This window comes from Bos javanicus, chromosome 16 (genome assembly GCF_032452875.1).
Source record: "Bos javanicus breed banteng chromosome 16, ARS-OSU_banteng_1.0, whole genome shotgun sequence".
Classification (NCBI taxonomy): Eukaryota; Metazoa; Chordata; class Mammalia; order Artiodactyla; family Bovidae; genus Bos; species Bos javanicus.
Window position 1 is genome coordinate 78,333,638 of NC_083883.1, and position 14,406 is coordinate 78,348,043.

A 14,406-nucleotide genomic window follows, 5' to 3' on the forward strand; every position below is an offset into this window, starting at 1 on the left:
GGGAGCCTCAGCATTCGGGGGCAGGGGGTATGGGGACAGAAGTGAGGGGGCCTCCATCCGGGAATGAATGCCCAGAAGTTGGCGGAGCCTGCAATGGGTCAGCCAGTCAGAGCCTGCCGGGGTGCTGTTTCCGCCTCAGTTTCTCCATCTCGAAGACCAGACTAGCAGGGATCTCGTAGCTTCCACAAGCGACATTTCCGTCCTGTTCGCCAGTTAAATATATCCGCTCACACAAGACTTGTCTCAGTGGATGGACAGATTTTTCACCCTGAGTCTAGTATATGGGTAAAGAGCTTACAAAAGTGAAACCAGAGCGTGGAGCTGCTGCTGCTGCTAAGTCGCTTCAGTCGTGTCCGACTCTGTGCGACCCCATGGGCTGTAGCCCAGCAGGCTCCTCCATCCATGGAACTTTCCAGGCCAGAGTACTGGAGTGGGTTGCCATTTCCTTCCACCAGGGATCTTCCTGACCCAGGGATCGAATCTGGGTCTCCTGCATTGCGGGCAGACGCTTTACCGTCTGAGCCACCAGGGAAGACATTGTTTGCAAACAGAGATGCAAACTGAACTCCCTAGGGGTTACAATTATATAAACCTCTTTTGAGATTAATTAAGGAGATAAAGACTTTAAAAATGCCTCTGGCTGCTTGAATAGTCAGCCACCTCACCATTCCATAATCAGATGTGTGTCAAAAAGTCTTAATATTGTATCATGATTGGGCTTATGAGGTAAATTCATGAAAATATTTGAGGGGCTAGCTCCTTGGTTTACAACCTTTGAGGTTTTGAGATCCAAACATGGGACTAGGCACTGCAAACTCTGTCTTTTCTGTTAAACCTAATTTGGTAGATTCTACAGTTTATGAAGATGAAACATTGTAAACCACTCTTCCCTAAAATGACTAAGGGCAGAGATATCTTAAAAGTTGATTTTAATCATCTGCATTCTCTTTTTTTCTTTCAGCTCCTACTAAGCCACCATGTGGTAAGTTTGTCTACTTAGAGGCAACATATATCACTTTAATGATTTCATTCTTTATTTCAAGTTTCTAAGACCTCTGCTCCCCCACCCCAGCAAAATAAACTCAGTGGCTCTAATTTCTAACCAATGATTAGCTCCAGCTCTTAAGAGTCAGAGTCCTTCAGAGTGAGAAGTTTGATGTCATGTTCAGACCTGGATTTGAGGGTCAGGATCAATCATTACTAGCTAAACAGCTCTGGTGGAGCCACTTACCCTTACCTTGGGTGTTTAAAGTGGGGTGATAGCAAGCTTGTTTTGGGGTTGGGGGAGGATTCCGTGTAATGATAAATGTGGAATGTGAATAGCACCTTCTAGGCTGATCAAGAAGAAAAAGTCTCGTCTGTCTCTCTATCTCGCTAGGGTTCTCCTCAAAGCAGATGCTTGAAAACAGTTTGTATCTGTCCTTCTCCTATCTTCTTCCTCTGTTCTCAGTGAAAACAGAGTCCTTCTTCACGACCAGGGCTCACACACTCCACATGTTTCTAAATATCACCAGGGAGTCCCTGCTGTCAGGAGCTCTTCATATATTCAGTGCAAACACCAGCCTTCATATGTTTGCTTAATTAATATGATCTTTCATGATCAGATTCCTCTTGCATTATTACTTTTTTCACTTAAGGAACACGGAAATACTCATTGTTGTATTTCTTAACCTTTTATTTTGTTTTCGAGTACAGCTGATTGTGATAGTTTCACGTGGACAGCAAAGGGATCCAGCCATCCGTATACATGTATCCATTTCCCCCCAAACTCTCCCCCATCCAGGCTGCCACATAACATTGAGCAGCGTTCCCTGTGCTGTATAGTAGGCCCTCGCTCTTATCCGTTTTGAATATAGCAGTGTGTCCCTGTCCATCCCAAACTCCCTAACTGTCCCTTCCCCCTGTCCTTCCCCCTATAAGTTTGTTCTCTAGAGATTGAGCTAGAGATTGTCTTACCGAGTGAAGTAAGTTAGACAGAGAAAGGGAGATACCATATGGTATCCCTTATATTTGGAATCTGAAAAGAAGTGATACAAATGAATTTATTTACAAAATAGACTGACAGCTGCTTCTAGGTTTCTGAGCACATTTCTTCCTGCTTCTGTGCTCACCCAGGTTCTTTCCTTACACTTGGAATTCCATGCCATCCTCACCCGCCCCCCTCCCCCATCACTTTTTCTATGTCTTGCTCCTATTTTAAACTGCAAACTGAGTCACGTGCCCTAGAGAGCCTCTCCGGGTCCTCTAACCACAGCAGGCTCCTCTGCTGCTTTATTCCCGTGTTGTTTCGTGCATCATCTTGTTTTGGTGGTTTTCCTGTCCTCTCTAGCCCATTCCCGTGCCCATCTCCACGTTAGAGACCCCAAAGTGGAACATTTGTATTCCTGTCGTTTGGGACAGTGTTTTAAAACAAGTGCGTCATAATTTTTGTTGCACTAAAAAATGAGTGAATACATCAGTGTGTACTGAGAAGGTGTTTTTGTGAGTCAATGGAATCTGTTCAAATGAAGGGGAGAGTGAGATGACACTCGAGAAAGCTTGAGGAGGAGTTGTTGTCCATAACTTTTCATAAGCAGAGGCATAGTGAGGCCTCTGCTCTCAGATAATTAATGTTCTCCTGTCAGGAGAAAGAGAGAATCAAGTACTGCAGTTTAGAAAGCAAGGGAAATGACAGAGCTGGAATAAGGAATTTTTCCTGTATGGCGCTCTTTTTTTCGTATTTCAACCACTTTTGAGACCCTACTAATGACAGGTTTTACACAAGGATCTGAACTAATGGTGATGATCAAAATAGGTTTTGCTCTTATTGAATTTACAGTCCAGTTGGGAAGACACACGAGTCCAATAATCATCCAAGTACAGGCTCATGAGCTGGGTCTTTGATGGGACAGCGATGTAAAGACAATCATGAGGGATAACATGGAGGCGCTGACGCGTTCCTTCTCCATTTTATGTTCCTGGGGCTATTTTTGTTGGTGTTTGGATATTTTAAAAAAATATGTTAAGGGGTTTGTAGTTAATGTAGGTTTGTTTGTTCTGAAAAATCAAAGATAATCCTGGCTGTCTTATTTTCTTTCAGAGAACAAATACGGAAGTGTGTCTGTGAAGTACTCTTTCAAGGATAACAAGACATTTACTGCAACACTCGACGTTGAGGAAAAGGAATGTGAACCTCCTGAATGTGAAAAGGAGCACCCTGGCCTGCCTGCATGTCAAACTAGGATTATCAATATGTCACACCCTTTGTGTGAGCCTCCATTTGAATATGTCTTGGAGGTACCACCAGGTAAATGCCAGTTGCTTTCTATTTGTGTGTTTACAACGACAGTGCGCTTTTGTGTGCGGATTGTCGGGAGGCGGGGGAGGGGAAGCTGGCAGCGGGGGGCGGGGGCGGGGCGTGCTGCTCTCCTGACCCAGCAAAGTGGTGACCTCGGAGCAGCCTTCTGTCTTCATCCCTTACTCGCCTCCCTGCACCTCTTTTACAGCGTGGTTTGTGTCGACCAGATATAATCTACTCCTCTGAGCGATTATTCACGAGCTTCTTTCCTCTTCTCAACTGAATTCAAGTCATTTAAAATATATATATATTTATACATTATATATACACATTATATGTATATACATGTATGCATACATTATACGCATATACACATCAATACACATATGTATATAGTAATTGATAATAATATTAATATACACAGATGATGTATTAATGTTTATATATATTAATCCTTCTAAATACAAGTGTGTCTGGAATAAAGGTTTCCCAGGTGGCTCAGTGGTAAAAGAGCCTGTCTGCTGCTGCAGCAGCCGTGGGTTCAGTCCCTGGGTCTGGAAGACCCCCTGGGGGAGGGTATGGCAGCCCGCTCCAGTATCCTTGCCTGGAGAATCCCATGGACAGAGGAGCCTGGGGGGCTACAGTCCATGGGGTCGCAGAGTCAGACACAACTGAGTGCGCCTGTGCATGTCTAGAATATCTTGGAAAGATACAAAGTCAAAGATTTGATGTTTGTGGGGAAAAAAAAGTACTTTCTCCAAAAAAAAAAAAAAGAGTTATAGTCACCTTAGGGGGATCCAGCTGGTTTTGGTGCCTCAGCAACTGCTGGGAAAGAGAAGGGACTAAGATACTACGTGGACTTCAGGGACGCAACCTTCACTAAATGTGTTTTCAAAACGGGACTTGGGAGCCGTGTAAGTCTGTTAAATCTCTTACATCTTTTATTAATTCAAGATCATTGATTTACTTATTAACATTTAGGTAGGCTAGATGTCTGATGTTTATGGAAAAAAGAAACTTATTTAACCTACTAATTTTTAAAAAATATTACTGAAATAAATGATCAAATAAAAACAGAAAGTGACAATTTTTAAAAAAGTGCATTACCCAGAGGGAATCACACATGCTCTGTGTAATGACCATTCAATGAAAATAATCAAAGAGTAAATGAAAAACTGAAAATATAAGTAAGAATAATTAAATGAAGCCAGTCTTTTAATATGTGCAAAAGATGCAATTTTATCTAGATTTTTGCTTGGATTCTATTTTTTAAAAGTAGCGTAAATTCTAAATAAATTAGCATTACATATATTGGTAGCATTTCATTTAGAATTTACGCTACTTTTAAAAAATAGAACCCAAACAAAAATCTTAAAAAAAAGAATAAAGACTTAAGAAATGCAAAACCCTGAGAATTATTCAACTTTTCAAAAGTAATCTAAATTCTTGCCAGATTCTGTATCATGAATATAATTTGAATAACTGTCACTGAGCATACGGCATGCATTATGAAATATTAATCATGCATTTTTGTATCTTTATTCTGACAGATCCTAATCAGTTTCAGCTGGTAGACTGCGTGGAAGATGAAGAAGCAAATACTTCCCTTTGTTTACACTGGCAAAACAAAGATTTTCCAGATAATGGACAATTCAAGTGTAATGAAAATAAAATTGAATACAAATTTAAATGTGGTAAGAATTTGACGTTGATCAGAGGAGGTTTTTTTTTTTTTTTTTTCCTATAGTGGGAAGTTTCTCTAAATATTATCTAATGATTCCTTACTCCCTCCTTTCATCCACTTTCTTTCAGTCTCTCTCCCTCTCTCTCTTGCACAGTCCATGATATGTTTGGAATCAAACACTTGTATTCTTTATACCACTCAAACTCACAAAAGAGACAGATACTTCACTGGAAGAATAATTTTTGAAATAGCAGTATCATTTTATTTATAAGAATGTTCTTGGCAACAGTTACACAGGAGGCATTGCTGAAGAGATTATCAGAGAAGAGTTAAAAAAGCTAAGATACACAAACTCCTAGCATGAGTGGGAAAGCAAGCAATTGCACGTGATTCCACGAGCTCCTTTGTCAGCCCTCCATCATCAACAACACCCGTAAAAAACTGCCAGAAGACTTTTACAAAGGAAAGGAGAAAAAGAAACATCAGTGCTGCAAGGGATATGAGTTGGTGTTCACGGAAGGGGGGACTTGAGTTAGAATTTCTTTTTAGTAATTAATGATTTAATACCCTTTAATTTCTCTTCATTTGAGTTTATTGGGATGAAATCTCCCTCCCTTGGCATAAAGCCACCTGCTAGGCCGTATTTGGCAAGACAGACAGACGAAAATACACACTCTCACAGAGGGTGGAGCGTGGGACTGGTTATAGACATCATGTTTCGGGGACACACAGCTTGGGCATGAGCAGGATGAGGAAGGCAAGAGCGAACGTGTGGCAGGCTGACGACATAACTGTGATCTCATTATCTACGCGATGAAGGCTGACTCAAATGCAGTCTCAACTCTCAACAGAGAACGATGAACTAACGCCTCATTTCTTCAGTTAAATTAGAGACACTCTCAAGTTCACTTCTACTTACCAGTGTTTTCTTTAAAAATGAGTGTAGCAAAACCATGCGTTATTGCAGCAGATCTCTGGATCTTTTACTTATTGTTTTGACCATTTGCATAGGTTTTTAATCTAATAGAGATTAACTATAGATATAGATTAACTATAGATATAAAGTCAGAGAAGGCAATGGCACCCCACTCCAGTACTCTTGCCTGGAAAATCCCAGGGATGGAGGAGCCTGGTGGGCTGAAGTCCTTGGGGTCGCTAAGAGTCGGACACGACTGAGCGACTTCACTTTCACTTTTCACTTTCATGTATTGGAGAAGGAAATGGCAACCCACTCCAGTGTTCTTGCCTGGAGAATCCCAGGGACAGGGGAGCCTGGCAGGCTACCGTCTATGGGGTCACACAGAGTCAGACACGACTGAAGTGACTTAGCATAGCATAGATATAAAACCAAAGTGAAATTTAAGTGTGATATATTACATTCATATACTCATATGCAATCCTTATTTTTTTTAGATGGCGGTTCTCCAAGTTATAATAAAGACACATTTAAAGTGAGGAATCTTAAACCCAGAACTAATTATACTTGTAGTTCACAAGTACTCTATAATCAACAGCTTCTTATTAGTCAAAATAAAACTATTGAAACAGATTTTGGAGGTGAGTATATTGCTTACGTTTGTATGTTAAATTTCTTTTCTTTTTATAGTCTTATGATTCTTTGAGAATCATAGAAAAAGATATTATGAATTTGGAGAAAGGGTTTCACAAAAAGGCGTTGTGTCCATTTTAAAGTGAAAATTTAGAAATAAATGACAGAGAATCCAAACCTCCATGAAGTTTTTGCAAACTGTAGGCTGCTGTGAGGTCCAGGTGGAAACAAGACTGTGAGGTAAGTGACATGCTTGTTCACACAATTCCCATTGCGTCTCCTCGCTCCTGTAGCAGCCTCCTCCTTTTGATGTCTCCTGCCTCTTCTGGGCCACTTTCAAATCCTGCCTCTCACAGGAGTAAGGTGAGCACAGAAGCTAATGAGAAGCAGTGATAAAGCGAATTGTTGATAGCAAAATAATAGTTGTTACTACTGAGAAGCCAGCAACATAAATAATAACAAGATTATTATAACTAGTAGCAATTGAAAAATAAAATTCTGGAAAATAACAGCATCTGGAAGATGGCAGGGAGAAGGAATAAAAAAGTGCTAAAACTTCAGTTATATTTAATGGAAGTAAAGAGATTAGTAGAAATAAAGCCTCTCAATGAAGGTGAAATGGAGAATGAAAAAGCTGACTTAAGACTAAGATCATGGTATCTGTTCCCATCACTTCATGGCAAATAGATGGGGAAAAAATGGAAACAATGACAGACTTTATTTTCCTGGGCTCCAAAATCACTTCAGATAATGACTGCAGCCATGAAATTAAAAGATGCTTGATCCTTGGAAGAAAACCTATAATGAGCCGAGACAGTGAATTAAAAAGCAGAGACATCACTTTGCTGACAAAGGTCCATATAGTCAAAGGGATGGTTTTTCCAGGAGTCATGTACAGATGTGAGAGTTGGACCATAAAGAAGACTGAGCACCAAAGAATTAATACTTTCGAAATGTGGTATTGGAGAAGACTCTTGAGAGTCCCTTGGACTGCAAGGAAATGAAACCAGTCAATTCTAAAGGAAATCAACCCTGAATATTCATTGGAAGGACTGATGCTGAAGCTGAAGCTCCAATACTTTGGTCACCTGATGTGAAGAGCCGACTCATTGAAATAAACCCTGATGCTGGGAAAGATTGAAGGCAGGAGGAGAAGGGGATGACTGAGGATGAGACAGTTGGATGGCATCACTGACTCGAGGGACATGAGTTTGAGCAAGCTCCAGGAGAGAGTGAAGGACAGAGAAACCTCACGTGCTGCAGTCCAAAGAGTTGAACACAACTGAGTGACTAAACAACCAGAAGAGACTCCAGTTGACTTTAGAAATTTACTAGGAAAATATGTTAATTGTGAGGCAATTTATGAACAACCATTAAAAATATGAAGGACAGATAAATAGATGACATTGTGTATAATCAGTAGAAGAAAGTTACGGAATAAAAGATGTTCTACATGTTAAAGGAGGAAAAGGAGAAAGGAGGAGGAGGGGGAGGAGGAGGAGAAGAAAAATGGGGAAGGGGAGGGGAAGGAAGAGGAAAAATGTGGCAGAGAGGGAGACAGAAAAGGCTAAGTAGTAAACAGTAGGTAAAAGAGCAGAAATGTCAAAGTATATCAAAAGTCGGACTTCCCTCATAGCTCACTTGGTGAAGAATCTGCCTGCAGTGCAGGAGACCTGGGTTCGATTCCTGGGTTGGGAAGATCCCCTGGAGAAGAGAAAGGCAACCCATTCCAGTGTTCTAGGGAAATCCTGGGAAATCCCATGGCCAAAGATGCCTGGCGGGCTGCAGTCCGTGGGGTTGCCAGAGTCGGACGCGACTTAGCGACTAAACAAATCACCATATCAAAAGTTAATATAAATAAAACGGTTTAAATTTACCTTTTGAAGCAAAGGCATTCAGACTCGAATAAAGTAAAGACATATTTGAGGGGAATTTGTACCTTAAGTAAGATCAAGTGATAATTTATGGGAACTTTTATTGCTTAGCTCCTATTGAATGAAATCAATGGAGAGTGCTTAGAAAAGAACCAGAAAAAAAAAAATACAAAGATATTAGAAAGGAGAAAATAACAAAGGCTGGAGTACAGATTATGGAAAGAAGAAATAAGCAAAGATACTAGGAATTTACTAATCAGTTTGAAGGCTTGGTTTTGAAAAGAATAATAAAATAGACCTCTAGCAAAACAACCTTCCCCCATGCATTAACAAAAGGACATTAAAAATAGAGTAGAAATTTCATGGAGAAGGCAATGGCAACCCACTCCCAGTACTCTTGCCTGGAAAATCCCATGGACACAGGAGCCTGGTAGGCTGCAGTCCATGGGGTTGCAAAGAGTCGGACACGACTGAGCGACTTCATTTTCACTTTTCACTTTCATGCGTTGGAGAAGGAAATGGCAACCCCCTCCAGTGTTCTTGCCTGGAGAATCCCAGGGATGGTGGAGCCTGGTGGGCTGCCGTCTATGGGTTTGCACAGAGTCGGACACGACTGAAGCGACTTAGCAGCAGCAGCAGCAGAAATTTCACAGATTATAAAGAATCTCATATCCAATATAAAAAGTTAGATAAAGTGAATAATTTTCTAGAACATACAAATTATGAGCATTTGCCTAGGGGAAGAGTTAGAAAATTAGACTTAAAATCACAGTCTAATACCTCTTCACTCACTTCACACTCCCTGTCTGCTTACTTCACCTACCCTTTAAAAAAGATAAACCAGAAAGGTAAGCTTAGTTTCTGTCCTATCCAAACTGCCCCACAGTATAGAAAACATGTAAATCTATCAACTCACTTTGATTATTGTTAGGGTTTGGAATAGGCTTAGGCATACTGTTATGTGGATACCAAACATGCACAAAGATGAGGCCACTGTAAGCCAGTCTCTTCCATGAATGTAGGTACTGAATAGTAAATGAATTATTAACAAAGTCAATCCTCTAGTACCTTATAAAACGTGTAGCTACAAAAGAAGATATACAGAAGTGTTATATGCTCAGTTGTGTTCGATTCTTTACAACCCCATGGGCTGTAAACTGCCAGGCGCCTCTATCTGTGAGACTCTCCAGGCAAGAACACTGCAGTGGGTTGCCATTCCCTTCTCCAGGGGATCTTTGCAGCCCAGGGATTGAACCCAGGTCTCCTGCATTGCAGGCAGATTCTTTACTTTCTGAGCCAAATGATCTCTAAAGAAAATGTAACAAGAGCAGGTATCTTTCTTACAATTTCATCTTTGATTCATAGTTAATCAAATTATGACTATTAACAATGCATGCTAATAATATGAAAAATGGTTTCTCTATGTCTTGTTTTTTTCACATTTTATCTTCTTATTCTCTCAACAGAACCAGAAGCACCTCAGAATTTTACTTGTTCTGCTAAAAATGCAACTGAAGGAAAGTGTACCTGGACACCACCTCAAAGCTATTTTGACAGAGTCTTTCTTTGCTATTGGATTTCTCCAGGTAACTTGTAGAAAATTTAATTCCATATCAGGAAAGATAAATCTAAAATTGGAAAACACTAGATGTATGGATGGAGAAGGAAATGGCAACCCACTCCAGTGTTCTTGCCTGGAGAATCCCAGGGGCGGGGGAGCCTGGTGGGCTGACGTCTATGGGGTCACGCAGAGTCGGACACGACTGAAGTGACTTAGCAGCAGCAGATATATGGAAGAAGTGAGTGAGCCACAGAGCTTTCTACACAGCAACCGTGATGGGCATCCTATATGTCTTGATTTTAAGAACTGCCTCCACTCACTATGGACTCCCCAGCCTCTGAGATGCCTGAAGCTCAGAACATCCCCAATATTGCTTGTCTTTCTTGACCTTCTTACTTATAATCTTTACACTCTAAAGCCTAGAGAAAGAAAATCTCTGGATGATAATACTCAGCTGTCTTCCACATATTATGTAAGTGAGCTGCACTGGTTTGAACTTATTGTTCTGGACGACAAACAAACCACTTCCGTAGCTTGATCCAGCTGGCGCACACACAAAATTGGGTGAATAAAAATGAACATATTCCTGTTTAGTCATGGAGGGCACTTTACTGGCCAGTGGAATCTTAGAACGTAGTTCTAGTTAGCATGAAACTTCTTGCAGAAGTCCAACCACTGGGCTCGCCCTTCCTTTGGAGGGACTATTTAAGAGAACAGACCTCTCCTGGACGATGCGAAGTATCTAAAATGCCTTTAGAAGACAGTGGGGACTGTGGACCATCTCAGAATAGACTCAGCCCTTGGGATAGCCCTCTTGACAGTCCTTGCCCTATAGTTTAAAGTAGTTTTGAGTTGAACATCTCACAGAGTTCCATCTGTTTGGTGGGTAGGTGAAATTTTCAGATTTCAAGGCAGAAAGCCACTTCTCTTCAGCGTGTTATTGTATATTTTGATAACATATGCCTTTTGCTGGTTGAATCATAATAATCAGACTACTAAAGCAAAGCTCCACGCACATGTAGTTTTCCAGTTAGCATAAGAGGACGTATGGAGTCTTCTCATATGGAGAAGAAATGTTTGCCGTGTATTTGAGCTTATGGTACTTTGAAAAGTTATGTCTATGAGAAAAGAAAAGTGGAAATTATAGGAAGATAAAACAGCAGGATGGTCGGATAGTCTGCCTCACTGGACCCCTCTCCTGTGAGCTCTCTTTGCTTGGTTTCTGTGTGAGCACATTGGTTTTCTTTTCTCTTTTCTGAATCTCCTTCTCATTTTCCCTTGCTGTATTCCTCACTTTTTATATTCTCTCTCCACTATGGAGTTCTTTCAATGCCAGAGTATATGGAGGGAATTTATGGAACAATGTTTATTGTTCCTTTGTATTCTATACAGTTTAAAAAAGCATTTGAATAGTAGGCTTAGAAGGAGGTAATGCATTGGTTATTGTGGTCAGACAAGTTTTTGTTTATTTTTTGCAACGAGTACAGATCCTTCTTATTCAGTGCTATCCAAATTTATGACTGCCCTGTTATAATCCTTGAACAGAATGGGTGGGGAGGGATGGGCAGGGAGGGATACAACATCGAGCTTTGTGTGCCCTTTTCTCAGAAACTGGGTTGGTAACTGGCTGAATCCAGCCTCCACGGTGGTTCACGCACTGACTCTGCTCAAAGGGTCCTTCGGACCCAGCTCACCCGCAGTCCCCTGTCTCTTGCGGCCTTCAGACTCCGCTGCTTTCCCTCATCGTCTCAATTCCTGTAGTGCTCAGAGGAGTAGGACAAGGAGACGGAGTTATTGGTGATCAAATGGATTCTGCATCTGAAGTTTATAACAGTAGCCATACCAAAGTTCAAAGTTTGGAGGTTATCAGAAAAAGTTTCACTAAAGTATTGGAAAAAAGACTTTCGTAATATCCACCATGGGCTGTGCTTTCTCAGAAAGAAAATAAACCATCTTCACTGATATGCTTGGACTCTTTTATTAATATGTTATGTACCAAATTAACTATGAAACCATTAGTTTGGAATATTTGAGTTTATTTGAAGTAATTACATTCATTCAATACATTTGCTGATAGTAGTATGTACTTCTGAGCACAAACATTTTTGTATTTCAGTCACTCAGTTTGGAGTGGGCTCAGAATGATTTAATGTACAGACCAAGTTAAATATGTGGTAATCCTGGCTTTTGATGACTTAATAAATGTTTCTGTTTTTCCCTTTGAGGTGGACGAAATTGCATCCCTCAGGATAAAACCCAGGACGGAATAGATTTGCACAATTTGAGACCTTTCACAAACTATACGGTGGTGTTACAAGCCCGGGTCACAGGAAAAGTAACTCGCAGTAGAAATGCGACCTATACATTTTGGACAGATCCAGCAAGTAAGTTATGAACTTTAGTGCTTTTTTCTATGAATGGTGAGAAGCAAAGTCTAAGCTGTTTAAACAGCAAGTTCACATTTATTCTTCATTTGGGAAGCACTTTGACTTGGCACATTTGTTAATATCTAGGGTTTATAATAATTAAAAAACAACAATTTAAAAGCTCTCATTTGAGGTTTTCTCTGTGTCCTTCAGGTATAATCACAGAATTGTACGAATGAAGCCTGAGAACATATGAGCTGGTACAGTGTGTAAGAATTCAGGCAATTAAGTACCTAACCAACTTAGAGAAAAATGAATTACCTATTATTTTCTTTATTGTCTGGAAATTTCGACTGCTATCAGATACATGAGAATCCCACACTCATAAACCATTCACTTGCTGACTTTTGCTTGCATGACAGGCACTTCATAAACCATAATACTTTGACAGCATTTTCTTCTCATTACAGTGAACTGCCTACTGTTTTAAGTCACATTTTACATTCATTTGATTCTTGCCACCAAGGGGAAGTGCCACGGATTCCAGGTGCAGAGCTCCATCCGTCTCTGGGGTGACTGAACTCCATGAGGGTCGGGACAGAAGAAACAGCCCTGTGCAGATCAGCAGCCAGGGCTCCAGAGACCCTCCCTGGGGCTAGGCTCACAGAGGACAGGTGTTCTACTCGGGGCTGGGTATAAAATGCTCCTAATGTCATTTAAGTTCATGCTTCAGAAGTCCAAGTCCTCACACTTTACACTTTGGTTATTTTCCTGAATTCCTGTGCTATCACAGACACAAAGACGATTTGTTGCTGATGAAGAATTCAGCCAGGTATCCCCAGGGTCATGTAAGTGCTTGCAAAAGGAGGGCCTGAGCCATCTGTAGGCCTTCGAGGTTTCCCCATCACTATCTCTTCCCTCCCTGCCCCTTCTTTTCATTTCCTCTGTTTTCTACTTCTACACATTCTCTGTGACAAAACTAGATAGCGTATTAAAAAGCGGAGACATCACTTTGCCAGCAAAGGTCCATATGGTCAAAGCTGTGTTTTTCCAGTAGTCGTGTACAGCTATGAGGATTGTACCATAAAGAGGGCTGAGTTCCAAACAACTGATGCTTTCAATCTGTGGTGCTAGAGAAGACTCTGGAGAATCCCTTGGACTGCAAGGAGATCCAACCAGTCCATCCTAAAGGAAACCAATCCTGAATATTCATTGGAAGGACTGATGCTGAAGGTGAAGCTCCAATAATTTGGCCACAAGATATGAAGACCCAACTCACTGGAAAAGGCCCTGATTCTGGGAAACATTGAGAGCAGGAGGAGAAGGGTGCGACAGGGGATAAGATGGTTGGATGGATCATTGACTCAATGACATGAGTTTGAGCAAACTCCAGGAGACAGTGAAGGACAGGAAGTCTGGGGTGCTGCAGTCTTTGGGGTTGCAAAATCTTGGATACAACTGAGTGACTGAAGAACAAGAAGAACAGCACACTCTCTTTGGGAGAATCACAAAAATCTCATAGTTTCAAGTGCAACTTATATGCAATATTCATTGAAAGATGTGTAATTTATTTTCAGATGTTTTCTTAAACAGCTTTTTTATGTACATTATCTCCTAATTTCCCCATCCCCAAATAAGCACTTAGAATGGTTTTATATTGTTCACATATATTATCCAGTAATTTAAATATTCATTTAACAAATGGTTAAAGTAACCGCTGTGTTTTTTTTTTTTTTTTCATTTTGATAGAGCCAAGCAAGGTCAATGGTTTAAGTGCTTCACGGAAGACAGAAAATACTATAGCTGTGAGCTGTAAACGTCCTAACCAGCTTAATGGCCCCGAAGGGAAGTACTATTTGGAAGTAAGAACTGGAAATACCTTGGTTAAAAACGATTCAGGACCAGAATGCAGATTCTTGGTAGAAGATCTTCAGTATTTAACAGAATATAATTTTTTGGTAAGATTACAATTTCTATAATCACTCCAGAACTGATATATATTATAGTTATTATTCTGCAGCACTTAAATAATTCTAGGACTAGTGTTCACACAAGCTTGAGAAGCTCTGATGTCTAAAGGAATCACACTTGATAA

At 40.6% G+C, this 14,406-nt stretch overlaps 1 protein-coding gene across 4 annotated transcripts in view; it reads left to right on the forward strand.

Annotated features, from left to right (window-relative positions):
- Positions 1–14,406, forward strand: part of PTPRC (protein tyrosine phosphatase receptor type C) — a 129,026-nt gene that overhangs the window by 65,545 nt on the left and 49,075 nt on the right. For all 4 annotated transcript variants that reach the window (XM_061383709.1, XM_061383710.1, XM_061383711.1 and 1 more), the window contains 7 exons: positions 962–982; positions 3,080–3,286; positions 4,828–4,971; positions 6,375–6,518; positions 9,851–9,970; positions 12,171–12,329; positions 14,061–14,269. In XM_061383709.1, coding sequence (XP_061239693.1) covers positions 962–982; positions 3,080–3,286; positions 4,828–4,971; positions 6,375–6,518; positions 9,851–9,970; positions 12,171–12,329; positions 14,061–14,269 — 1,004 coding nt within the window. The remainder of the gene's footprint in view (positions 1–961; positions 983–3,079; positions 3,287–4,827; positions 4,972–6,374; positions 6,519–9,850; positions 9,971–12,170; positions 12,330–14,060; positions 14,270–14,406) is intronic.